The sequence below is a fragment of the Lathamus discolor genome, chromosome 3 (genome assembly GCF_037157495.1).
Source record: "Lathamus discolor isolate bLatDis1 chromosome 3, bLatDis1.hap1, whole genome shotgun sequence".
Taxonomy (NCBI): domain Eukaryota; kingdom Metazoa; phylum Chordata; class Aves; order Psittaciformes; family Psittacidae; genus Lathamus; species Lathamus discolor.
This window is the reverse complement of record NC_088886.1, coordinates 28,591,752-28,619,721: the sequence shown is the minus strand read 5'-3', so window position 1 is coordinate 28,619,721 and position 27,970 is coordinate 28,591,752. Positions and strand designations below refer to the sequence as shown.

General features: G+C 41.8%; 2 protein-coding genes across 15 annotated transcripts in view; both read right to left on the bottom strand.

Annotated features, from left to right (window-relative positions):
- The window catches only part of LRCH3 (leucine rich repeats and calponin homology domain containing 3), a 66,002-nt gene extending 57,619 nt beyond the window's left edge, over positions 1–8,383 (bottom strand). For all 13 annotated transcript variants that reach the window (XM_065674336.1, XM_065674338.1, XM_065674328.1 and 10 more), the window contains exon 1: positions 8,013–8,383. In XM_065674336.1, the coding sequence (XP_065530408.1) occupies positions 8,013–8,379 (367 nt within the window). In that variant the 5' untranslated portion in view covers positions 8,380–8,383. The remainder of the gene's footprint in view (positions 1–8,012) is intronic.
- Positions 8,384–9,276: 893 nt separating this feature from the next.
- FYTTD1 (forty-two-three domain containing 1) lies at positions 9,277–23,942 on the bottom strand. 2 transcript variants are annotated; one of them, XM_065674324.1, is made up of 9 exons: positions 23,709–23,939; positions 20,493–20,624; positions 17,309–17,454; positions 16,409–16,521; positions 15,452–15,548; positions 14,346–14,407; positions 13,411–13,485; positions 12,511–12,637; positions 9,277–11,413 (listed from the first exon to the last, which is right to left on the bottom strand). In XM_065674324.1, exons 1-9 carry the CDS (start codon positions 23,902–23,904, stop codon positions 11,318–11,320), a joined length of 1,044 nt encoding a protein of 347 aa, XP_065530396.1. In that variant the 5' UTR covers positions 23,905–23,939; the 3' UTR covers positions 9,277–11,317. The 2 variants fall into 2 exon arrangements, with proteins under 2 accessions (XP_065530396.1, XP_065530397.1); XM_065674325.1 differs by having other exon boundaries at positions 11,324–11,409; positions 23,709–23,942.
- Between the last annotated feature and the right edge of the window lie 4,028 nt (positions 23,943–27,970).

Below are 27,970 nucleotides of genomic sequence, written 5' to 3'. Positions count from 1 at the left end.
AAAAAAGCAGGGAATTGCAAAAAGAAAAAGGGATGATAACCTGAAAGCTGGTGGATGCTGCTCTGGAAATACAGATTCCATCTGTCATTGCCATACAGTTCCTCTATCATACTAAGCAAACCTTCTGAACTTATTTTTCCAAAGGTAGCAATTAATCACATATTCCAATTTTTCTAGATGTCAGGCTTGATTTCCAATACTCCTGAAGAGTCACCAAGGTAACTGAAGTTATGAAGAATCGCATTTAAAAAATAAAAACATGATTTATCTGTAATGGTTTTGTTGCCTAAAAGTTCAGGCACTAAGTGCTTTGAATTTGGCACCCCAAATCAGCATACACTATCAAAATTTGTATGAATCCAAGCTTCATATATACAAAATACAGTTACATTACCTTGCTTCACTCCACAGAGATTACACGAAAAATAGTGTCTGGAACCTTTTCAAAAGTAGGGAGCACTCCCCAAATGCCAAAGGCAATAACACCACAATTCTGTACTCAGAGCTAAGTTTCAACAATAAACAGAACAGACTAAAATTCACATGGGTCACTGAACAACTGGGGGGAGAGGGGGAGGGAACTGAATAGATGCTCACTAATCCTACTGTCCTCTGCACAGAGCAGACTACGGTTAAAAAAAACCGTGCTCCTCCAACCAACACCTGGGCTGCACAGCAAGTTGGGATTGTTTAGGCATATCCTCATTTTGGAGTGCTTGAACTACATTTAGAGAAGACTATTAAATACTTTCAAATCGGTAACACTACCAGCTAGAAAAGAATAAGGGCTCTCCTCACTCTAAAGAGACTTCTGGGCTCTGTCAGTGAAGACAGCAGTTTGTAGTGTAGAACCGTAAGTGAGGCTGAAGTAAGGGGCTGTCAGGACAGTTTGGGGGACTTCAAAGTGAAAAATAAAGCCCCCTCCCTGCATATATACAAAAGTATTAACTTACACAAAACACTCCTATAAAGAAAAGACCAGAATGTATTACCCTTTCCCTAAATAGCTGTAATTCAGAGAACTAAAGCAATATTTTAACTCTAATGCACTGATAAAGTCTAACCCCAAGACACTTTTAACATGAATGGGTTTTCACACCCCCCACACTTTGGAGAGAGGGACATAGTAGATGAAGAAGAAAGCTCACTGCACAGCCCATGACTTCAGCTAAATGCACAACTGCAATTCATTCAAGCTGTTTGGCTACCATCGGAAACCGTGAGATCCAAGCCTGATTAGTTATTAAAGAGAGAAGAACCCTTGAATTGAGTTACAGCCTTTTCATTAGCTACCATGTAATTTTATTTTTAACACACACTGTATAATTTTCAGTGTTTGTTGCAATTAATTCTTCACTGCTGGTTCTTCTATTGAAGAAACTAATTCCATCTACTGCATTCTAAAGCTAAACCATCAGTGTAAAATTACTTCCATAAAATAATGTATTTTGCCAAATGAAAGCATGAGATTAAAATCTGTCAGCAGTAAAGTTTCAATTAATGCAACTCAGCTCTATAAGCCATACTCCGAAAGAAAAAGTTCCTATGCTCACTGACTCAAAGGCTAGCACATCGTTTTCCAGAGGGAAATGTGCAAATTCACAACAGCTCAGTGGTAAAATGTTACAAAATAGAGTTAAGGTACGATTTCACAACTGATACAAGTCAATTTAAGTTCACGTATCTTCCAAAACAGACCCCCTCATTCTTATCACCCAATAGGGTCTTTCCATACTTTCTGTTTGCTGGCACTCAAACACATGTGAAAACGCCGCAAGCTGCCCAAGGATTTGATCTAGCTAGTTACGGGCTGTGTTTTCAGCCGGGTAAGTACAAAAGAGCTTGCTGGAAGGCAATATGATTGCTGGTGTTGACTGTGCAGCAAGACATGAAGACAGAACTTCCCCTTCTGGCATCAGCATGGAACTTGGACCACATTAGGCTGTGTATTTATGACTGACTTCAGGGAGTACTTACCCAACATAAATTTGCTACCTCTAAGCACAGGTATAACCAGAGGAGAAGAGGTCTGGAAATACCACGAGAGAAAAGAAGACATTTCCTATTTTCCTAAACTCTATTTTGTCCTTGGTGTGACTGCAGGACTCAACATATTTACCTATCAATCCCTCTCCTCTTTTTATGTAGTTACGATTATCTTCAAAATCATAGCTAAGACTGTGTATGCATACATGACAAAAATATATAAAAAAAAAAAAAAAAGCCTGACCGTGATGGAGGCAGGGAAGTGGAAGTAACCAGGGAAGTAACCAGAAACACATGCCATCCCAAACACCACTTAGAAGTTTACTGGTAGCAAAAGTTTGATTGTAAGACTACTTTTTCCATTTTAAAAGATCAGCTCACTAAACAAAGGCATTCTGAATGTCACATATTACTTTTACTGACACACGGATTAGAAGCTACAAGCTCAGACTCCATTTCCCCAGCTGCTATAAAACATGAGGCAAAAAGGCTGCCTGTGTGCCAAGAACCACTGAGCATTAGTGCAGGCCTCAGCTCTCCATCAAAACCCAACCCATTCAACAAAACCAAACCATAAACTACAACAGTCTACTGCTCTACACATTCTGAGGGTAACAAAGAAAGAGAACTGACCGCAATTTACCCATTCACCAAAGCAACATTCTCAGATAATCCCATTAGCCTAGACTAAGAATTGCCAGTATTTAAGCACAGAACATGCATGAGAGCAAGACTTTATAATAACAGAAACACAACTTAAAAGAAAATAAGGTAGACCAATAGCCAAATTATAAAAGGACTGACACAAGAAGGAGGTAAGATCAAAAAATGCAATAAGCTAGACTATCATCTATAGTTTGGGGTAAGATTGCCATCCTCCCTCCTTCCTTCCCATATAGCCACCAGAACCCTGGGACAGTGTATTTCTGTTTGGGTTTTGATAAGGGTAGGTGTAAATATAGAAATCTGAGCACAAGACTCTGGACTACCCTAATGAAATGTTATGTTTTGATATAGGGATGCTGGGGAGGGTCTCTTTGTCAGGGACTGTAGTGACAGGATGAGGGGTAATGGGTTAAAACTTAAACAGGGGAAGTTTAGATTGGACATAAGGAGGAAATTCTTTCCTGTTAGGGTGGTGAGGCACTGGAATCGGTTGCCCAGGGGGGTTGTGAGTGCTCCATCCCTGGCAGTGTTCAAGGCCAGGTTGGATGAAGCCTTGGGTGGGATGGCTTAGTGTGAGGTGTCCCTGCCTGTGGCAGGGGGCTTGGAACTAGATGATCTTGAGGTCCTTTCCAACCCTAACTATTCTATGATTCTATGATTTTTAATACTGAAACTTCAGATAATCTAAGTAGCAACACTGTAAACTCCTCTGACAAATAGCCCCTGACTTGAACACAGAACAATCCCATTTCCTTGCAAGTTATCTTAAAGATCATAATAAAATCATATTCTAGATACAGTAACCCAAAGAGGTTGTGTTGGGGTTTTTTTTCCAAACAGCTTTTTAATTTTAGGCTGGTTTAGATTCTGCTGTTGCGGCTTTGAGTACAAAAGTTGGGGAAATATGGCCACTGCTCTATATGCCAGAGTGTACTTCTCACGCTGTTTCTACATTTCATCAGGCAATATCAACTCAATCTCTAGCAGGAAAGAAAAATATCAGTGACAGCTCTTTCTGCAGAACACTCACATAGTCACTGTAATCTTTCTAAATGCAAGCAAGCACTCTGCACGTAGAAATTTTATTGACACTATGGTCAGATTTTACTGTTTCTGCGGAGAGCTGCTAAAACCAAAACTACAGAGATACCGGCAAAGGCATGCAAAAAGGTAGTAGCAGACAACTTTTTTCTTAATTTTCAGAGTCTTGCCATCTTTTTTACTATTAATATATTCCAGAAACAAGATGTAGTACCCTGCATATAATGATCTCACTAGCTGATTTCCACACTACAGCCATTTCCTTTATTGCATAAACCCCCATATTCCCATCTTCCCCTTTAAAAATGGAGACAGTGAGTGGTTTAGGTAATTACAGCTGTCACAAAGGGCTTGACAAATAACTTTTCTGCTCAATGTATGCTTTAGGCCACTGGGAAAGCTGTCAAATAATGACATCAGAATCTACATTAACACTGGCAAAATGCAACTGTGCTTCCTTTCAGATGGTTTATAGCCCTTCCTTTTCCTATTCCCTGGTTGAGCACAAGAGTGGGATGAACAAATGGGTTGTAATTCAACCCAGATATAATAGGGATAAACAATACAGATTAAAGGAAAGAGTATAAAGAGAGAAGCACATCCTTGCTTTGTTAATGAAGAAGCTTGCTCATTCTTCATCATCAATGAATGCTGAAAGCTTTAGTCACTTCCTAAAATTCCAATTAAGTTGTAAGGGATGAGCATACAGAACAGCTGCTCTCCCCTCTTTCAGTATCTAAGTTGTTATTACAGTGCATTTCTTGTACATGAGCCACTCCACCTGTACAAGAACGCTAGATGGACTACAAGAATGTTAAATGGACTACTGCCTCACACATTGTGGGGAGCTACCTTCCCACTAATCTATTCCAAAGCTCTCAAGCGCAGACCTTTCCATCTTCAATCCAATTTTATATCACGTGATCTTAATTCCAGTCAATGTACAAGCAAACCAGAAATTCACTATTACTTCAATGCCTGCTGAGTTCACCTGCTCTGCTCTGAGAGCAACCTTGAGCAGTGGTCTTGGTTTTAAAAGCTGCTTGTGGGTATTCTCCACATGGAAGATGGCAGTGCCCAGAAGCAGCTGAGGCTCTGATACTATTAGACAATTCACCTTCCAGTGAAAAGTTTAGTGACAATGGCAAATGATTAATGAGGAACTTAGTATTTCTGTTAGGCATCAGTGGAAAAAATATATTTATTTCCAGAATAAAAATGCAGCAAACCTGATCTGGTCATGTGGTTTGGTTTTAGGTAGCCCTGCAAGAGGCAGCAAGTTGGACTCAAGGATCCTTATGGGTCCTTTCCAACTGATTCTGTGATCTGTTTGTCAAGTATTTCTCCAGAGTTAAGTTACACCCACCACAAATTCGGCTCTGATGATTGCTCATCGTTAAGAATGGTACTTTGAAGCTATTACAGCTTGAGCACCAGGGTTAGTATCACTGTCAACTCTGAAGCCATAAAGGATCCAAAGAAATATGATCTTCCCATTGATTTAATGTTTTGAAAATGTACCTTATGGGTGACATCTATTTAAAGGGATTTTCCCCTCATCTATCATCAACTTCAGAATCTTCACAGAGCACCCAACTAAACTTGATCAAGCATTCAACCTCTAACGTCCTGTTCCTGCTGACCCACTGTGCTGGTTCATCTGCATTAACAACAGCTTCCAGGTGAGGCCACTTATTCTGTTAAAGCTTAAGGCTATGCTAGACACTGGTTTTCTACCAGTGTAGTTACATTAATGAGAGATGTGACTCATCCCCACCTCTTTAGCATCAATGCAGTTACAGTGACATGCAGTTACTTTTATTACTTACAAGAATGGGAATGAGCTATACCAGTATAACATGATCAACACTAAAGAGGTGTCACATAAAAAGAAGTAAGGTTTGCATATACATTGTTTTGTCTTCATTTTTACAGTTTGGGAGGAATTCCAATGTTTTTTATGAAACTCCACACACACATACCCCACCTGAATATTTGCGGCACAGCATGCAGGAAGGCACTTGGAGTATACAATCTAGGGGGTTAGTTAAAGTGTTTCGGTGTTTGTAACACCTAGCACACATATATATTATATCATATTATCCGTGGCTGCTCCCATAGAAGACAGTTGGAGGTTTTACAAGAATGCAACTGATGTGGGGTAAGAAGTAGATTAAATTGTAGCTGAGCACTGAACTGAAAAGTAGGGGTCAGAAACACTTGCACGGATTCTTCCCCACTGCCCAGCCTCACTCAAAACAAAAGTCATAGAACAGACCACACTAAAAAAGGGCACAAGATGAAGTTCTTCACAGCAGCATTTAAAACAAGAGAATTTAAACAGTATGTGTCCCTCCCTCCCACACACTGCTCAGTAAGATTTGCTCCCTACAACTTAAGAATAGTTCTAGCTTTTTTTCCCTATGGTTCATTGTGATGATAAATGCACAAAAGTGTATGGTGTGCACTGCTGCTTATTAGCATTTAATGCTTCTTGAACAACTACAATGCAAATATTCATCACAATAGATGGGAACCTTGGTGGAAACAAGAATTCCCACAAATTGTTTAAGAGTACAGTAAATGAATAGGATCACAAACAAAAAGCCAAAATCCCTCACAAATGTGTATGCTGCATTTGCTTACAGATTAGCCCACTACACATCCGTTGTGCAACTGCATTTGTAGAACACCCTTTGAACAACAACAAAAAAAATTATACCCCAACAAGAAGTGCTTCCTATTGATGGATGTGTTCACATCAAACAAACCACAGTTGTCTCAAGGTTTGGTCTGATGGAGTTTTTTGTTTATTTTTATTAGTGACAAATTTTTGCATAAGTAGGGTGTCACAGGGCAGACTATAAAGTCAGACAGTTTTAAAGAAGACTCCATTTTGAAGTACTTAGCTGACAGTGTATCAATACACTTACTAACAGACACGGTAACTTTCAAAAAGTGATGTCTGGAGTTTATTTCCAAGCTCCTAAGCTACAACTTCACATAAACCACTAAAATAATCTAAATGACAGCATAGGAAGTAATCAAACCTACAAACGGCATGCTGACATCCTTTAAAACTGCTTTTACTTCACATATACAACTAGACTATAAAAATAAACATAAACTAAATTTGCTCTATAGAATGCATTACGAAAACTCCTACATCCTGCACAAACTCTCACTGATTCCCAAGTCTCAGCTCTCTATTCAATACAGTAATATGTAAACACACTCCACAATGTGTCTCTTGGTTATGATCAAGGTGCTTTCAGGGAAAGTGTATTAGTTTTCAGTCTGTTCCTGTGACTACACTGAGGAGCAGAGAGAAAAAACCAGCCCTATTGCTTACTGTAGTTGTAAATAATTTCTAAAAGATTCTTAATATTTTTATCCATATAAGGCAGGAGAAAAAAAAAGGGATGTGATTCTGTCCACAGTACCTTTCATATCTTGCTTATGGCTGTCAGAAATGACAATAACAGAAGCTAAGAGCATAAGAAACAGTTGTCTTTAGTGTATGCACACGTGACAGCCCTTCTTGGAAAGCTGGTTTCCCCTGTCAACAGCACAAGACGAGATGGGTAGGGTGCATAGATGTGTGTACATGTGCACACACAATCACATGTAGATACATCAGAACAAGAACATGTGTGGCTAAAACCACATCAGTGATCAGCAATATTGAGAAAAGCCTCATAACTCTTTTAAAAACAGCCTCCAACAAGGGAAACACCTCTAAAGTGGAGACGACAAAAGAAAAAAGCCCCAGTAAATCAAAGAGATCTCATCGGCCAGACCGACGGCGGGCAGAGGAAGGAGCAGCACCCTGCAACAGCTCCTCCATCCTGCCCCAGCCGAGGAGAGGAAGGGCGGAGGGCCAAGGGAGGAGGCTAAGGGGTGACGGAGAAACGGCCCAAATTAAGAAACATGCCAAGCATCGCTCCGCTGGGGGAATCCCCCTCCGCACACACACGCACTTTCAAAGAGAAACTTGCTGCGGGGGGAACACCTCCAAACATCCACTGAGGACATTCCTCCTCCTCATGCACCCAGCTTGAATTTACGGGAGTGACACGGAACTGACCAACTCAGCTCCACTTCTGGCGGGGGAATGGCTGTCCCCCTCCCACCCCAGCACCCTTCTTGGAAGGGGCGCGACGGGACAGGCAGCCCCCCCGAGCCCTCTCTCACGGGGAGCCGCTAGACCCCCCCCCCACCGGCTGCCCCCAGCCCTGAGGTGCTTCGGAGGCAGGGCAAGGCGTTTCCCCGACCCCCCGTCCCCGCCGTCTCGCTCCCCGCAGCGCCGCGTCCCTCACCAGCCTGGGTGGTGTCGCTGAGGTCGTGGTTGGCGGCGCTGGCCCGCGGGTAGTCACGGAGCTTCCTGCCGCTCAGACTGAGGGTACCGCTGGCCGCTGCTTCTTCTAAGGCTCGGTCCAAGGAGCGGTTCCAGGAACCGGGACCGGAGGGACCTGGTGGCGGAGTACAAGCCGCCGCGTTCCCCGCCTGCATCACAGCGGAACCGCCCTCCGGCGCCGCCAGCACCGTGGCCGCCATTTCCCCCCCTCCGCCACCGCCACCACCGCCGCCGCTGCTGCTTCTGCTGCTACTGCTCCAGCTTTGCGCGCCGCTGCGCAGGCGCGGGGAAGCCCGGGGACCGGCTGGGAGGGCGCGGGGTATGCGCATGCGCAGCCAACCGCCTGTGCGTACAGGAACGGCAGCTCTTGAAAATACCGCGGCACATCCGCTTTTTGGGCCCGAGTCGGGGTCATGTGTCTTGCGGGGGCGCGCACCCCGCCTCGGCCATAGCTGCAGTGCCCGGACCCCTTCCGACGTCCCACCGGCTGCGGAGCACAGGCCCGTTCCTGCAGCAAGCCAAGAGGAGATCGCAGGGATTGTAGAAGGTGGGAAAAGTACCAACTGGATCGTGTTCAACTTGATGTCATCAGTCCCTAAAAGGTTGCGCTCTTTGCAACGTCCAAATAAACGCCAGTCGTGGTCTGGGCAAGCACTGATGTGCTCGCAGGCTGGAACTGCTGCAGGAAGCTGGCAAGTGTGCAGGCTTGAGCTGGTAATGAAGAGCAAAGGCTGTGTCTTCCTCCTCAACACCTTATCAAACATATTTACATGCAGCGTTTTCTTCCTGCACCTCCAATATGCAGCAGCACTTCCAGTGCTAGCAGAAGCCTGCACTCAGAACCACAGGGCTGGTTGTTTTCCTCAGAGTGTTGACGCCCATCTTGTAACCCGAGGTTCAGGTGACGGTCACTGCGCACTAAGCAGGTTATGTCACAGCAACATGAAACCAGCGGGCTGACCGATACAAACCACTACAGTAGATGGTGCTACTGAAAAAATACATAAATACACATTTAAATGAAAGTGAGTTTGTACAGTGCCACTGCAAGAAGTGCTTCATTTTCAGGATAAACGAATGTGAGCCCCCTTCAAGTGCGCCTCCTCTCTGGTATGTTCTTCAGAACATTTAACAAGAATCTAATTATTAAGAACCCCTTGAAGGATATCACAAAATTCACATAACCAATATACTGCTCAGGTAGTTATAACAGGAACAAGACAATATGAAACCTGTGACTTTTTATTTAAAAAAAAAATAAAATAAAAAAAAAATTAACAGCTTCAGAATAAATCCAATGTAACAACTTCTCTGAAAAATACCAAAAGGTATAGTGTAACGCATCTTCTCATTAAATACAAACTAGCATTTTTTGATGCATTGCATCAGTGTTTTGCATCTATGTTGATGCAAAAGAATGTTATTTTCGTTGCATCCTGGCACATCAAAGAATGTATACACTGAAACAGGGTGACTGACAACACTTTATCTACTCCAATTCTAACAGTGGGACATTTTTTCCAAAAACCCCAATTTCCTACTAGTAATTAAGAGGAAAAAAACCCAACAAAACAGCCAACCCTTAATGCCATTACAATTAAGTTTGCTTCTGCTAAGGTATATTATTCAACATTAAAAATATGGGTTTAAGTACTATATAGTATCAGGATGCACTCTTGACTTTAAAACTGCTATACAAAAGCCCTTCTAATGTCAAACGTTCTTCAACATTGAAGTTACTGGTAAATGCCAGTTAACTTGGAATTTGAGACAAAAATGCAAGGAAACCAACTCTAAGAAGGCAAATGTAAGGTCCTGAAGAACAATAAAAGGAATTAAACCCACTTCAAACACTAAACATTTCTGGATGCAGCAAGCCAGTTGTTCTTTTGCCTGACTACCTAAATCTCATTGCTACAGAACACTGTTAAGTTCCTGATCTGGAAGCAATTCTGAACAGGTGCCTCAGTTTTATGGATCATACAAATTCAGATTGAGGATGCCCCAGTTGTTACCATCCTGCAGATCATGATGCACAAAGCTAAACGTAAAGCAGCAACTACATGCTCCTGGCTTAACGCTTTGCATGTGCTGGCAAACGGAAGGCCTTCTCCCAGCAACATTCCCCAGTTCCAGACAATTTTAAGATGTCTGACCACTTCTGATCAGCTTCACATCTTTCCTCTCTTTGGTATGCACAAACAAGTGCCATTAGATTGCTTGCCTCTGGCTATTTCCAAGAGCCAGAGAAAACCCTCTGGGGCAAGGAATGCAAAATGATAACCCTGTGTCTGGGGAGGATAAGGAATTCTACCATACCACTGGCTTCCTGGTGCACAGTTGCATTTATTCCTATGGAATTATTCAAAATTTCAAAGTTATTGCATTAAATTTGTGAAAAAGCTTACAAAAAGAAACAGCAAAAGTTTAAGAAAAAAAATGGGAGACAGACATTCTCCATTTACAGAGGAGGATAATGAGATTGAGCTATTTGTAATATAAATTACTCTCACACTGCCTGTGCAGTATTCCTCCACTGCAATCTGGACCACTTTTAAGGATAAGAGTAGAATAGTCTCCATCCCAATTTCATATTTTGGATATCTTAACTAACAGCTTTATTTATGAGAGTGACGATGCAAAACATGTAGTTTCCAAGAAAGGAAAAAAACTGAACTTCAAAAACACAAAGAAATCCAACCAATGCTCCTATAAAAAAATGCCACTACATCACTACCGAAGTATTCATGGACTGAGGCTCTGTGCCAAACTGCAACCCACAGGGAAGTTTATAAGCAGTCCCTAAAAAACCCTAAAATGGGGTTTGTAATGAAACATACAATCGTGTGATAGAGGGGTCAAAGAATAGATACTGAGCACTCCTAAAGAAAAAAAAGAAAAAAACCCGAAACAAAAACAACAACAAAAAAACACAACCCAAACCAACCAACCAAACAAAAAACAAAACAAAGTTTCTAAGATTTGTATATTTTGGTTAGAAGAACCAAAATCAGTGTTTGTTATCAGCTGGGCCACAGAATATTTTCCAGCCAGGTGATGGTGCCACTCCAGCAGATCAGTTTCCCCACTTTCCCCACTCTCAGGACAGCATGTCTTTTACCATTTAAAGTAATAAAGAGAGAAAGCTCTTGCCACCATCTCAGCATGAAGTCCAGAGAATTTCAGTGATGTGTGCTGTATTCTTCTGCCTGCTTTTATCTCTGTTTCTTAGGTAGGTGGGATCAGTGCTCAAGTCCATCTGTCAGGTTAGCCCACTGTTACAAAACGGCTCCCTTTGTTCTGAGACAATGCTGTTCTTTGTTCCTTCAGGATCCCAAAACGTTCGTTCAAAGTCATCCCTGTCTGAGAAATAAAGTAATTTAACTGTAGTCTTAAAAAACGTTAGGTTAATTTAATCTAAGTATGAGAGGCAACATTTTCCTCATTCTATATCATCACACAATTTCTTAATAGCCTCACTTGGATGAAAAAAATAGTTTAATTTGATTTCATCATTTCCCACACCATTTAAAAATCAGATTGGACTATACATCAAGAGCTAGCATTTCTCATTTCTCATAATTCACTAAAACCACATGGTACATAATGTTAAGACAATGTCTATTCAAAATACTGCAAGTTAAATTGAGGACAGATGGACTGAAAGCAGGAACTTCCACTAAACTAATTTTCCCACATAGTTTCCATGCAACTTCAACAAATGCAGCATTTTAACTATGTTAATGCAGGGTTGCTTTCCACTCCATCCAGCTGATGCAGTAGACTGGAGTCTAGTCCAAAAGTTCAATTAATGTTACAGTATAGTAGTAGACTTTTTTTACCATACTGCTTATTTATGGAAGGAAAAAATCCAGTCTGACGCCCTGAGCCCATGTATTTTTCTACAGCTGGCAAGAAGGAGCCAATTACAAAAGCAGCATCTAACTGTCACCCTGTAAGAATTCTTTCAATGACAGAACCAAGATTTCTGCATCAAATCATCTGTCTTCACGAAACTTGTGAAAAATTGTCCATCTTTAAGCGTTTACATCATTACATTTGATTTTTTCCCCCAAGATGCATAGCAGAAGTTGCCTTATAAATTCAGCTGTTGGGGTTCTACACAGGTTATACAACTGAAAACAACTCATCCCTGAATTACGCACAGTTGCTGATTCAAGCTCTGCAGGAACACAAGAAGGCTTTTAGAAATATTCAGCATTTTAAATCCCATTTAAAGCATGTGAGCATGCAAGACATGAACTAGACAAACAGGAACAGTGAGTTTAGTTACTTGTATGAAGTTACATAGCAAGTTAGTGAAAGAACTGGAAGTGGAAATAAGTAGTCACTAGTTCCCTCTTCCTGTCACTAGTGAGTCTAGGTGGAAAGTGCCTGGCTCACTGGCTTTCATCTGTCTTGAAACTACTTCCACAGTTAAGCAATGAAAATGCATTTACCTGTTTTCCAACACTATTAATATCAAACTGCAATGGAACCCCTTTGGGAATCTTCTTCTCTTCAGATTGGTCCCTCTTCATCAGAAATGGTGGCACAGGAGTACGAGTTAATCGCAATTTTGGGGAACTGTGAAAGAAGAATGGTACAAAGGACATAGTGAATATATGTTTTATGTAGTAAAACCTTAATGCTGATGGAGGTATGAATTTTTCATCAAGCCATTCGATCAGAGTGGCTGAATAGCTGAAGGGTACAAATTCAAGAAGGTAAAAGTCATGCAGAACTATAAAAAGGTACCATTTGTTACTGTAATCAGATAGCAAGTGTCATGACAGGAAGTAATCTTTTACCTCTCACTCCTTCTGACAAACACAGAATTTGGAGTTAATGATTCCCGTAAATACAAAAAATTAAAATGCTACTAATGAAAAAGGCTACTTAAGATTAAAATGAAACACCTCATGAAACAACAGTACCATCAACTTCCTAAAGACAAAGACAGTAATGCTTTCCTTAAGCACAATTCCAGAACTATTTTTATGAATCACGGAGGAACTATTACCATCACTCATCAACTAGATGCTCATTCCTTTTCACACAGAACAGCTGCAATACAATCTGATTGGGAAGAGAGACAAGGTGAAAATTTACCAGCCTGCCACTCTTTGACTCAATAAACAACATCAAGCTCCTAACTGGGACATATCTTGTGAAATCCAGCTGAGATATTATTCAGACATTGCTCAGAAACACTCAGAGGGGAGCCAGACTTAAACTCTTCTCAACAAGCTGTGACCTTGAGGTCATCTGAAATACTGCCTGCAAGGAACTTGCTGAATGGCCCAGACCAGCAATTTTGGTTAAGCTAAAAACATTTCAGAACTTTCTTGAAAACTCACATTGGGGTTATGATGGCTCCTGGGTTGTCAATAGACACAGTCAGAATCCCTCCAGTTGTGGTAGAAGTTCGCCATCTAGATGGAAAACACAGAAGTCGCTTACAAAAATATACAGAAATGTAAGTCAGAATATCTTTAAATATGCATCCAAAACACTGGGCTAGTAAAGAATGTACAAGCTTTCAAAATATAGGGCAGTGCAAAGACCACATGCAGTCAAACAATCTACAAGACGTAAAAGATAAAAGAATCAATAGCCAAACACTATCTAAACCTATTCAGGTGAGTGCTACATCACACACTGGCAAGGTGTACTAGAACTGCAGCACTGACTGAAATGTTAATTTTTATGGGTTTTAAAAAAAAAAAAAACATTCCATTTCCTTGCCACAGATGGGACTAAAATGGTGCTCACAGCAAATCAAACAGGTGACAGATCCAGGCCTGTGACACTGCTTACTCATCCTGTTGTGTTACCAATCAAGTTGTGAAGAGCCTAGCAAGCATGGAACAATATGGGAAGAATATGTGCGGGGAGAGTCGAGCATCCACCTGTGACCTGCTTTGTTTATTTCCAAACTGTTTCATAGGCTTATATGTGTATTCAATAAAATGGAAATTACATTAAGAGCTCTGGAGAACACTAACATTTGATTTTTTGATTTTTTATCGTGCAGCATTCACGAGTGGTAGAGATTAGTCTGATCCTCTTTCCCCCTTATTCCTGCAAATGTCTTAAGCAAAACCAAACTCCTCCTGGTTAAATTAGAATATAATTTAGGAAATAACTGAGAATAGGGGAAGGATCACGGTCACTCAGTTGACATGCATACAGGGTAAAAGAAAAACCATTCAATTATCATAACCCAGGAGCCAGAGCTAAAATAAGAATCATATCGGTAACTAAACTGAAGTTTTACAAATTACATACTTACTGACGAGTTCTCTTTACTGTCTGATTATCAAGATCATCTGTTGACTGCACGTGAGCTTGTACCTGAAAACACATCAACAGACACTGGATTTGAATACTGTTTCGATTCCTATTGTAGCAGCTGGAAACAGAGTTCAAAACCAGAAGTTTAAAGCTGTTTGTACACTCTGCACAAAACCAGCTGCACTTTCACAGGGACTTTAAAGATCTACCCTATCTATCCTAAAAAATAACTATCCTATTACCCTTGCAAGACATTGGAAAGAACTTAAGAACACAATGATTTTATACAAAACTATTAATGACAGTAACTTCACCAATAAAGAGATGGAAACATTTTGGAAGACTATGTCAGCAAACATATACTGTACCAAGATACACCAAAACCTTCCCAGGCCAATGAGAAGAACCTAGTTAGCTCCTAATGTGATCAATGTTAACATACATAATATCAAATATACACTCACAGCTGTTTTAAAGGACTTTGGTTTTATTTTTCTTCCTCCTGACCCTGTCCATAATTCTACAACCTGTGTGGCTGGAATAAAGCAGCTACTTATAGTCACAACAATGGCAGATATAGAATGAGGGCAAACTGAAAACACCACTTATCATTCACTGCACACCCTCTGTTCTCTTGATCTTATTCAAAATAACTGGGAAAAAAAAAATAAAAATCCTTAAGGAACTAACAACTTAAATAACAAACAAAATAACCTCATATAACTAACCCTCCCCCAACCATAATCAGATTTGAAAATACGCTTCTCCTCTATTCACCTGAAAGCAACTTTTGAAAGCTGCAAAGTGCTAACATTGACCTTTTAAGAAAAATTAATACTCTGCAACCATCCTCAAACACTAACGAGTTCCATGACCCTCTGAACAATCCAGCTACACTGGAACAGAAAGCAATACTCAGTAGACTACAGTAACTAAAGGCAACAAGTACACTTCCCTAGAAGAACCCGTAGCTATTTCCCAATCCACCTGAAGTTTCTACTCAGATCTAACATTCAAAGTTAGTTCATTAATATCAGTGTTATAGGTTAGCTTAGAACCTGTGGCACTTTTTTTGTTATTGTCATTTTCAGTAATTTTTATTACCTTCAGGCCCCTTCTAAACAGGAAAGTTGCTTGACGTGTCTCTTTCTGCTGATTTAGCTTGTTTCCAATTCTGGCAAAAGCTGACAACGCATTATTCCTGTAATATTTATTAAAATATAGTTATTAAAGGCTCCACAGATAACATCTTGAAGCAACTACAGTTTATAACAGGAAAGCGCCCAGTACATGCTTAAGGACACCTGCAATGCTGCCTCTTTGAGGCAGAATATGTCAGTTGCAGTAAGCTTCGCCTCTACCAGGAACAAAACACAGTACTCGTACAGGGAAAAAACACTTACGCTACACAGAAGCCTAGTACTATCATGTCACAGGACAGTATGGTTATTAGTTCAGTTTTGTACTTCACTCGGTATCCGCCAGCACTTTAAACATTGCTGATTAGATGAAAACCAAGGAGCAACTTGATTTGTATAAAGAATGTTTGTTTACAGTTTCCACAATAAAGTCACTCAGTGAAAATTTTCATCATGGACACCAGTTAAAATGCAGTTTATAACAGACATTAATTCCAGCACAAGCGAAAAATGCAATAGCTTCTACGAAACTGAAGATGGCACCAGCTTCCACAAAGGTATTTTCTTTAGAAAGTTCACTAAACCATGGCTATCACTTCAAAGCTACTAAAATCCATACTGGCCATTCCAGTATAGGCTGCCTATGACTTAAGGCAGCATGCTAGGTGCTCACAAACACAGGTATTCCTGAGTGATCTACATGGTAGATCACTCAGATATATATAGATATATATGGCTTTGTATTGGGATGATGTTTGTTCCATGCTTGGCTTCTAGATTTGTAGAACTTCATATACATGGCAGTCTTGACTGTGTTACTACTGCTAGCATCTATGATCTTCTCTTCGATTCAGTCCTATCAAGCAAGACTCCCTATGGGAAGCTGTCAAGGAGAGTTCAGAAAGCAGACTTGGTATTTTACCTTCTGTTTAGAAGGGCATGTCTCCTCAGGGCTGGAGCTTGTTTTCTCTGCATTTCAGACTGCCTCCGCAGGTTTGTTTTCTTTTTCAGAACTGGATAATACCGCTGTGCATTCTTAAAAACCAATAAATACATATAGCATGTATGCACTGTATACACACAAACACTTCCCCTTCAATTTCCCTTTACAAACTGCATCTAGAATACATTTAGCCTTTTCTACCTTTTGCAGCCTAGTATAATTTGAAAACACCTTCTACACTTTCATGAATTCTGTATTCCACTCATTATCAGTGGGGGTGGGGTGAGGGGGGCTGGGGGAATCAACACACAACCCCCAAAGCTCAGCAGTTACTTTTTGATTCCTGTATTTCCCCAAACTGACAAAGTACACACTTCACACATCTTTAGAATTATTTTTCTTCACAAATGCAAAAGCAGTCCCTGTTTGACAATATTGAATGAGATGGAGCAGGCACCAATGCACTGGAGGAGTGCAGAAGAGGCAGCCTACTGATGGAGTGAAGTATTTTGCAAAAGCTTCCATTTTTTGTAACAGGCACATGCTTAACACCTGCATTTTGGCTGAATCACTGCAATGCAAAGGCAAGAAATCCTATTAAGTAAGCTTTTCTCATAAAAATACAGTAACTACCTCCATGCTTGCACAGAATATACATCTGTACTTCAATTTTAATGACTTCCAACCTAGTTAAGAGTTAAAACTTTAGTCATTAACCACTCCCTTTAAAACAAGCAAGAACTCAGCTAACACATCACCAATTTAATAAAAGTTTGCACCTTATTGTCTCCATTTTCTATTCAGTAGCACTCTTCTGAAGACACTGTGCTTCATATTTTAATCTGTTCTTAAATGAACCACTAGAATTGCATTAATTACCTTCTCACTAAGTGGCTGTCTGTTCAAAGGACTAATTCCTTTGCGTGAACCCATTGTTTTCTTGGCTGCCAAGCCAGTTACAACTCCGTAAGAACGCTTCTTCCCTGCTATCTTCTTTCTGCGTCCCAAACGATTTATACCATAACCTGCAACAAACATGGAGAGTTCAAAAATCCTTATTGAAAGAAAAAGCTTATTGCTTTATGATGCTACACCGGCAATGCAAGTTATTTGGCTGCACATTTGAAGCCCTTAGAGCAGAAGCTATCACTACACTTGAAGACAATTTGGTCATTCAGTTATTCTAGCAGGTTTGGCCCAAGCTCTAGCACAACAATAATCAGCTTCTCATACAGATCCTGGTGTTGCTTTAGTTCATTTCATTCATTTCTGCTGAAAATCTGTTATTTGACATGCCTACAGGGACGACTTAGTCATTCTGGCATAGAAAAATACCAAAATACTGAAAAACGGAATTTCACTAAGTGCTGAATAACACAAAAGCAAGCCAAAACAAAACCCCAGCTGCCTATCCATTTAGTGAACTTTACATTACCAGTTTAATTTAAAAGGTGAAAAAAAAAAAGCAACTTCAAAGCTTATTTATTTACATCAGTGGCTCCCTAGATATGACTTAAGAAAAAAAGAACATAGCAATTGGCCCACAAAACCATATTAAGCAGCGTATGAATTACATCACATTTAAAGTGTTTTCAATTAGAAGTCTGCACAGCAGTCCAGATGAAACTGAGAATTAAACCAGCCTTTGAATATAAAAGGCTTGTAAGTTTGAGGTCTGTAGTATTAACACCTCAAATCTCCAGTTACAAGGCTTTGGTTAACACTGTCTTGAGCCATTTAACTTTACAGTATGAATACAGACCATGCTTTAGTTTTATCCCGAAGTATCATCCCCCCTAGAACCTCAGACCTCAAGATAAAGAAAGACTAAGGTGTCAGCTTAACAGCAACAGACATGTCTAGATGTGACATATCTGACTTCATAGCATCGATAATAAATCTCTGCTTCTCCATGAGACATGAGCTGTCACATGAGGTAAGCCATTGATCAGAACCCAGCTTTGATAAGTCTGCCATGGTGAAGCTGCTATGTACCTGCATTTTGTGGGTGGTTAGCAACTGCTTTTCAAATAGAGAAACTGAGAAACAGGGTTACTTTGGCTAAAAAGGACTTTACAAGCTCTCTGGATCAAACTCTACTCAAACGAATGACAACCTCTAAGTTAGCTGAGGCTGCACAGGGTTTTGTGCACTTGCATTCTCTGTATCACCAATGACAACTTTTATTTAAATGAACAATGTTCCCCTCTCTGTTTCTTCCACCAAAAGCTGAAAAGACTCCCAGCTCAAGTTCCTCACTTCTTCCCAGAGAGTTTGGCAGATGCTTTTAAAGCCACAAGGAATTGAATGCTGCTGATCATTTGTGGTTTCCGTAGCTGTCCACAAACAAGAGGATTTGCTACTTATCAGAATAGCTTCTGTGGCAATGGAGCAGCAACAAATCTATTGGTCATAAGCTACTAATAACTAGACTGCTCAGAAGAACTATTTAATTATACCTGCTGCTCAAAAAACGATATAAAAGAGGTTTGCTTTCAAATGAAAATGTGTGGAGCTGTACAGGGGAGAGAAGTTAAGGCTGAAGAAGTTAAAGAAGTTCACAATATTTCAGCATGTCACAAATCTGGCAATTTAAAGAAAAAAGAAAGGAAAACAAAAAATCAACGTCTTTTTCCTAGAAAAAGGGCAGGCAAGGGCAGGCTAGGAGAGAAGGTTCCAAGAGAGAAAAGTAACTGCCAAGACAGTTGTATTCAGTTTCATATCCGCAGCTCAAGTTCCTCCTAAAATTCCAAATTCTAGTACTTGCTTCTTTTGTGACCTTCAGATCATAAACAATTGCTTTTAACAACTGCAGCCATAAATAGAAGCCTCCACATTTGATAATCTGCAACTTAAATTCACTTACACACTTCACCTACACAAATAATTTTACACTCAGGCTGACAGATGCAAAATATTTTCCTGCAGTCCCCAGTTTACTAAAGACACGCAAGTAACATTGCCATGTTGGCCTGTATAAAAACCAAACTTCCCCTGAGCCCTGAGCAACACGACACTGCACTGATCCCCAAAGATATTTGGGTCTAAGATGCTAGCGACGAGCTGTTGCTTCAACACGCATTAAGCAAGACAATGATAAAATGGGGAATCACTGAATACACCAGACAGATGTGTATTTGTTTTAAATGAATGTTACTGAACAAGAAGTCACATGTATTAACTTAAACACTTAATCAGCCTGTATTAAGGTGGTCAGCTTTCTGATTAGACAGTACTCTTCCATATTTTGATAATCCAGAGCTAAATAGATACTTTAAAATATTAAACATAAGCAAAACCAGTCTATACTTCAAGCAAGTTCTGGGCATGTCTGGACTAAAACCTGGGACTCATTTGAGGATATGACTTCTGTTTATCTGTTACTCAGGGAATCCACAGTAAAGCTATTATTGTGCACTTTTCCTCTTCTCACTCCCTGCTTATTTGTATTTCTATATTCCATTGTAAAAACATTGGCTTAAGAAGGCTGACAAGGTTCTTCCTTTCCATCCCAAAGTCTTAACAAAGCCAATTCAGACAGTCTGCACTACACATTTCTGCATCCCAGACCCAGTGTTACAGTCTGCAGTAACAGCTGTTTCAGGGAGACCTGCTAAGAGAATTCTTCTTAGCAAATATAAATATGCTGGCTCTGTTGCACAAAGCTTTGAGCTCTGGCAAGTCCTCCATATTTCCTAATATGAAGGCATTGGCATAAGCACTCATTCTATTCATTTCTGAGAAGGGACAAAGTATCAATGCCATTTCCAAAATTAAATAAATAAATTAAAAAATCAAAAAGAAAGCCAGTCCTTCCTCAAGTCAACCAGAGTCCCTCAAGCACCCAAGTTCCCTGTTGGCCAAACATGTCAATGACTTTCTCACACTGAATCAAAACCAAACATAAATGGATCACAAAGAAGTCAATTATAATCAAAATTGCATATAACAGTATTTGAAAGACACCTCAATTGACCATGGCAATCCCTACATTTCATTAGGCTACATTTCACCTCAAAAACAAAAAAAAATTATGCATCTAGATTATGTTTGGCATACACACCTTTCTGCTGTTGGATTCCCCACTTGGAACCTGGTGCCCTGAACTGTCGAGTCTGATTCTGCTGAAGCCCTCTTTTCATTTTGGGAGAATATTGCTTTCTCTCTTCTTTCTTGTTCAGTTTAATTATATCATCTGTAAGAAGAAAATAAAAATTTGACATACCGCAGATATGTTCCAGTTCTGAAGAAAAAACCCTCGCAGCTTGGAGTCATGGGAAACAGACCAGTTAATCCTGCAAAGCCAGCACATACAAGTTATGGTTCCAGAAACATTATCACTAGAAAACACCCAGTCCTTGTTAGTCTTATTATAAGACTTGCTTTACAATATAATGAACTAGCAAACGAAAAGCGGTTGCATACCTCCAGAAAATCCAATAGGCTTGAAAGATGATGGCATTCAGCCCATCATTAAATTTTAAACTGAATAGACTCCATTAATTTTTGTATACCTTTAAAGAAAAGATAATTCCATCTCACTCCCAGACTTTGAAGAGTCCATACAGTCAGTTCAAGCCTTAGTTCTTCCACACAAAATTAGTTAAGAAAAACCACATAAGAGAGAACTCAGCCTATCAGTTATCTTCCTATGTTCACCAAGGTTAAGACGAAGGGAAAGAAAGAAAGCAGCATTTCTCTCTCCCCAGGTATCTGCAATGCAAAGCAATCATCAACCTACTGCCCAGGGAAACAATGTTGAACAAATTATTAATCTGTTTCAGAATAAGTGTAAGATAACACACAGATGAAAAGTGAATAGCAGGTCTGTCAAGTGCAAATCATGCCACACCAACTGGATTTTCTGAGCTGATCTGGTAGCTGGCTCAGGAGATAAGAGTAAAGCAACAGATGTAGCATGCTTCTATTTGTTAGCTTGTTTACAGAAATATCATAAAAGAAGATGTCAGTTACATTTAGTGCATCTAGATCATGGGAGCAGCGCAACTGATAAACATATTGTCTCAACAGGGCGCTACCATAAACATGTGGACATCCTTTTTTGAGCCAGGGAGAGATGGGAACAGGGTTTCTGTGTTTAACAGAGTTCAAATGGACTTGGACAGGGTAAAACAGATCACAACATAATTACCCAATGTTTTATATCCTGAAGTAAAGCTAAGAGGAAATTAGCTTACTTTGCTGCAAAAATGACTGAATGCTCAGAAGAGTCCTAGTAGGACAAGGAATACCAATACAGGTCACACAGGGTTTGATTGCTACAACATCTTTTTTACCAAAGGGACCATCCCTGCAGCAAGGATTACCAAACTACCCTCTTTATATGACAAAAGAAACCAAAGCCACTTCAAAATGGCAGAAACTGTCACTGCCAACAGCAGTACTCAACCAGGAGCATTAGTTGAACACAGCACCATTAATAAAGTGATGTTAAACAAAAACTAAAACTTCCAAAACTGTTAGAGCAGAGTATGTACCTGAGGTACAAAACCTCCATGTTCAGAGAGCATGGATCCTCACTTCAGCGTCTCTGCTCCATCTTAAATGCCTTTTTTGCAAGTTAGCTATTGCTGCACACAGGGTTACAAGGTTGTTTTTTTTTTTAACTTTAGAACTTAAGTTTCAGCTACCCTCTTATTTGGGAAAACTAAGGATATCTGAGGAATGTATCAAACTGGAAGGTTATCTTCAGATGAGTTGCACATAACACATTCCCAACAAAACCAGGTTTAATCTTTACTGCTACATGAGAAAATACTCAATGTTACATCTAGATCTTAAGATTTCACAGATTAATGTGGCATTTTCTTATTCTGTATCACAGACAGAGAGGTGGGACAGCCTCTCATTTTTCCTTACACCAGCCCACACAGCTTTGACCTGTGGAAAGTAGTGATGGATGCCACAGTTCTCATGCAAGCTACCCTTGCATCTGAACAAGTGAAGGGACATACCCACTCACAACAAAACATCACCATGACACCACAACAATCCGTTGTGATCTGCTATTAATCAGTGCCCAGGACAAACAGCAGTAGCCAACCAAAAGGTTAACCTGGCCAAGAAACATTAGAATATATGAAAACACAACCAGCCAGAGTCAGTAACTCTATTAATCTTGGTAACTTTGAAAATACAGATTCAGCGAGTCAGAAAAACTCAAAACATCACAAGTCATCTCTATTGCCAAAGCAAAAAACTGCACTGGGTTCTCTACAGAAGAAAAATTATACAAAACTTATTTTAAGCTGGTTCACAAAGGCTAAGTCTACCATTAACATTCTTGTTTACACCATGATTTTTCTGTTTGAAGTGAGTGTCCTGAGAGTATCCACCACCCAACACACTCCAGTAGCATCATGGAACAGTCTTGTAGTGTATAAAATCAGTTTTCTTTTTAATAAAACTAAACTGGAACAAGCACTCCAGCAACACACCAAATGTGTCCCCAGCTGTTAAAGGAACTCAGTGCACAAGACCAGGCTAGAACTGCTCTGAGATACCTCTCTGAAATACATATAGTGAGGATGTCTGTTTCTCACAGACACAGCTCTGCAGATCTCTAAGGAGGCTGTGCCACTTCCCAGCACACACGACCAATGGGAGGACAGAGGAGAAAGGAATAGATTGTCACAGGAAACTACGTGGTAGAGACGACATCACGCTTGATCTGACTGGTAAAGTACTGCAAAGGAGTTACAAAGGGGAGTTGCCATTACCGACTTCCAAACCTGAGAAGAAAAAAGAGGCACAGCCAGCTGAGCGGCAACCAAACCACCCCACCCCTGCAATTACGAACGCTAGGTGAGGTCCTGGAACGCTCCCCAAGGGCCACCCAGCAAAGGGCCCAAACACAGCAGCCCTGGCCGGTGCCAAACGCACGCAGCACCCCGGGTATTAGGCCTGCTCCGGTCACCCAGACGGAACAAAGGGGGCTCACCCCGCCGAACCCAGCGCCTCCACAGCCAGGGACAGCTGCTCCCAGCCCAGGGCCTTGGGAGCTCTGCTGCTCCCGGGGACACAGCCGAATCTCGCCTCCCGTCCCCGCCACGATGGGTCCCCGAAACAGCCTCGCACTCCGCCCCCCGCCGCGCTGTAACTGTGGTAGGGTCCTGCGCCCCCGCCCGACCTGGCTCCAGCCGCCTCCCTTTGGTCCCACCCCCGCCGGTGCCCGACAGAGCCCGTCGGTTTGTGCCGGCCGGGGTGGCCGGTTCAGCCCGCGCCCTCCCCCCTCGCCCCACAGCAGCGCTCTCCTCACCCAGAGACATGTCGATCTTCTCCAGGCTGTCGCTGCTGCCCTTCCGGCCGCCCGCCGCAGCCGAGGACCCGGGAACCGGCGCCACAGCCCCGAACCCACTCATGGCTGTCCGCAGGACCACCGCTGCCACCCCTAACCGCCTCGGCAGCGCGCTCCACGCATGCGCAGGGCGCGGCCACGCATGCGCCCTTCCCATCCGGGCACAGGTAGTTCAAGCGTGCGCAGAAACCTCCCCTCCGCTCAGGGAGCAGACGCCTGCACCGAGGAGAGGAGCTGCCTCCCCTCTTTCAACTCCTCTTGCCGGGAACTGGCGTGCCGCCCCCTGCCGGCCGGGAGGAGCAGGGACAGGGAGAGAAGGGTATCCGGGCGGGTATCCTCAGACTGTGGCGTTGCCGGCGTCGGCAGCCGAGGTGACGCTGGCCGCAGCATGGATGGTCTGGAGGCCGCTTGCGAGAGGGCTTCCCCAGGGACAGCGGGTGTCCTTGGGATGGGCGAACGCCCCTCTGCCACTGCGGGGACCGGGGACGCCGGAAGGCTGCCGTTGGGGCGGGTTTGGTCCGACACGAGCTCAGGGCAGATCTGCCGCAGGGCATAAAGTTATGGGCTGGCCTAGAGCAGGGGAAGGTGCTAAGCCAAGTAGCTGAGCACAAGATGCCTTCACCTCCCATCACACTGCAATTAAGAGAAATACCCTCTGCAGGAAACAGCAAAACCAACACAGGCCAGGTTCTAGTAGAATTATATTTTCAAATGGCAGGGTTCAAAACATGATCCCATTTCAAAACATGTAAGGCGTAAAATTACTACTTAAACCCAGAACAGCATGGCTACTGACCTTTTGTTTTCTTTGGGTTCTTTTCAGGGTTATCTTCTTCCACATTTGGTCAGAATCACGATTCAGAAACTCAGAAAAATTAACCACTTTGTATTTTTTAGCAAGGAATCTAGTGAAGCCTTTCCCTCCTCCCTGTATATGCATTCTTTGGCACTGTGTTGCTGGGTCAACAGCACACACATACCTAATGGTCACTTGGCAGCTGCTCAATGAGCTGCAACAGGGCTGAGTTCTACCTCTGTTACACAGTGGCTCTTTTCCTCCTGAAACACTCTCTTTGCTAAATTTAAGGGATGGCAATTAGCTTTGCAATCTCTACATCTTGCTCATAGCTGGTTGAAATTGGGCAGTGCGTTCCAGAGGTAGTAAAGGAAAGAGCAGGTGTGCAAATCACATGATTGCAGAGTCTGCCTTTGAAAGCCAGATAGTAAATGCTGAGAGGAGGATCTGTACCCGTTTCCCCCACTTGCAGTAGTCACCTAGCGTCTCTGCCTGCATCTCCCTGAGTTTTCATCCTGGAGCTGTGCTGGGGCTGCCATTCAAAAGCTGATTGCTTTTGCCCTTCTGCTGGTTTTGCAACATGACCGAAGGACAGCTTGTTTTAGGGCTTGACTGACTGCCTCCAGTGCTGCAACTCCAGGGACTATATTGCAAATACCCTTGGGCAGGAATAAATATTTCCATATGCATGACTCCGTGCAGTAGGAACACTCACGCATTTCATTAACTGCCCATGTACTCCACATGTTCATTTGATATAACAAATACTCTGTGGCAAATGTGAGTAACCACAAGCAGCTCCCTGTGTGTGCAGTCTCTGGCACAGGAACATCCCATGCTGGGAGGCACCTGTGCCTAAATACCTAAATAATACTAATACCTAGTATAAACACCTAATAATACTAAATGGAGGGCTTTGCTCCTGACTGCAGAACTGGACATCCTTCTTGGAGTACTATCAGGAAAAGTGAGAATGAGAGGGGAGCTGAGGCTTTCTGGCCACTGCTCTCTGTTGTGCAACAGACTGTTGACAAAGCTTTGCTCTCTCTACTTATGCTCTTTATGCATCTCTTCCCTTTTAAAACAATGCCGATAACGGCTCTGGATGCTTCTCTTGCTGCTTTCTACTACGTAGAAGTGAATGGCTCAGTTACTGTCACAAGGCATCTTCAGCTCTTGAGACTGATCTTCAGCTAGTGAGAGATTTTCGAGCAAGAGCAGCTCGTGACCACAGTGCTGGAGGCACCGTTTTCTTCTTTAAGTTCTCCATGTGCAGCATAAATTCAGACATGGAGTCCTGGAGCCGCAGGTTTGGAAATTTATGCATTTTCCTCCAGATGACGAGTGGGATTTGATGACAAGTGATTGACAACAAGTGGGACTTGAGGTTCTTAAAGTCAGGCCTCATTTCTAAAGCAAAGATTCTATCACCAGATTACCAATAAATACTAATAATAAAGCTGTCACAAGAGGTATTATTTTAAAAACATCAAATTCCTGTAATGCTGCAGGGTACAGCTCCATCTGGTGACTGTGTCACACTGATCAGCAAATGCTCTGTTTACCCAAAACTGATATGCTAACTGCAAAGGTGGCAGATGCTGCCTGCCCTCGTGACAGGTGGAAATCAGACAAAATCCAGATTGTACCGTATCCATGGGTCCCATTTATTATCCAGACAGGACACCAGCTGTCTGCTTCTCAGCACAAGAGAAAAAAAGATGGAAGTTCTGATCCTGAAGAGTGTTCTCTTCTGCATTGAAAATGGCTGAAATACTGTGGGGAACATGATGGCAAGTGTACAAACATCAGCTCTTGATTTTCTGTCTGGCTCTCAGGACTGTGTCAGCATCCAGCCAAGCAACAAAGATTCCATGTGGCACTGACAGTTATTGTCTCCTCAGAAAAATGAGACTTCATGACTTGGCTGCCCAGTAACCCCTGTTGTTATGATACCTCGGGGGGAATTGCAGACCAGATGTTACCTGCTGTACATCCTGGCTGAAATTCCTAGGAGGAGGCGATAAAATTACCAAGCAGAAACCATGCCCAAAGAATCAGGTACTAAATGCACGTGTAGATTTAAAGCCAGAGGGGACTGTCTAGTCCAATCTGTATGTCCTCAGCCGTGGAACACCTGCATTGATCCCAGTCTGTGCTTCCCTAGGGGCATGGGCATTATCCCTCCGAAAAACAGCTTCTCATTCCTAACATGAAATTGTCTGGCAACTACCAGTAACTTCCAATCCTGCCTTCCCTGTGAAGTTCTTTTAATGAGTAAAGAAATTACATTGAGTTGATAACTGACTTCATGCCACCTAAATCTCTGAACAGCAGTCAGGTCTGTGAGATTCCAAATTTTGCTACTGTTGAGCATGCTTTTCATATACATGCTTTCATAAATTTACAGCCGTTGACCTCTATAGGCACTCATCAAATTTTACACGGGAGGGTGACTCTTCAGTTGAACTTCAGCACAGTCCCAGAAGCTTACACATCCCTGTGTGACTACAGGTTCTTTGTGACTGGGCTTATTCTTGACAGAATTATTTCTTATATGCTCTCTAAATTGACAAAGGTGTTGACAATAGTTAAGTGAGCAGTGTCTATAAATAACTTGCAAAACAATAATGAAGCAGGGGAAAAGAAGAGATTTTCCTGAAGAAAGAGAATTTGAAAATTGCTGTTAAGCAACACCCATGCTATCTCTAACTTGTGGAGCCAGAAGAATCTTGTAATTCCTGATTTAGGAGCTAAATCAGGTCTGTCAGCAGCTTCATCTACATGTTCCACGTCACCAGGCGTGATCATCTAACAATGATCACAATAGTCTTGATGACTTGATTTTCTCCCCTATTTTTACTGTGAGAGTTAATGCATAGCCCGATGCCCTGACACCAGACATGGCACATACAGCCAGTGCTTTCCACCCGTCCAATCAGTGCATGAAAGCTTCTGCACAATGGACAACCAGCTGGAAGCTGTTGTTCCACACTTGTACACAGTTACTATGGTTGGGGAGTCCTAGGCTCTTAATTAAGTGCCTTCTGAAAAAAAAACCCACAAAAAACCCCACACTGGTGTTTTTGCTGTTACGGCCTTTAGAATAGCAGTATAGATCCCTGTACTCCCAAATGCTGCTGAAGTGCTGTACTGGTAAAATACAGAGAAAATGTAAGGTGCAGTGGGGTGTCTTCATGTATGCAGCATCAGTGAGCAGCACATATTTGTTAGAAGTAACAGATACAGGATATTTCCACTGTACTAATGACTACCTTTGGTTTCTGAGGCATCAAACATACCTGGAGACATATCTGGGTTTTGTCTCCTGTAATAATTCATCACTGACTGTTCTCGGACTCGTGGCCGCAGCATCATTTTTATCTTTTCCAAGTTTCATGTCAATCTTCCTTGAGGAAAGTACATA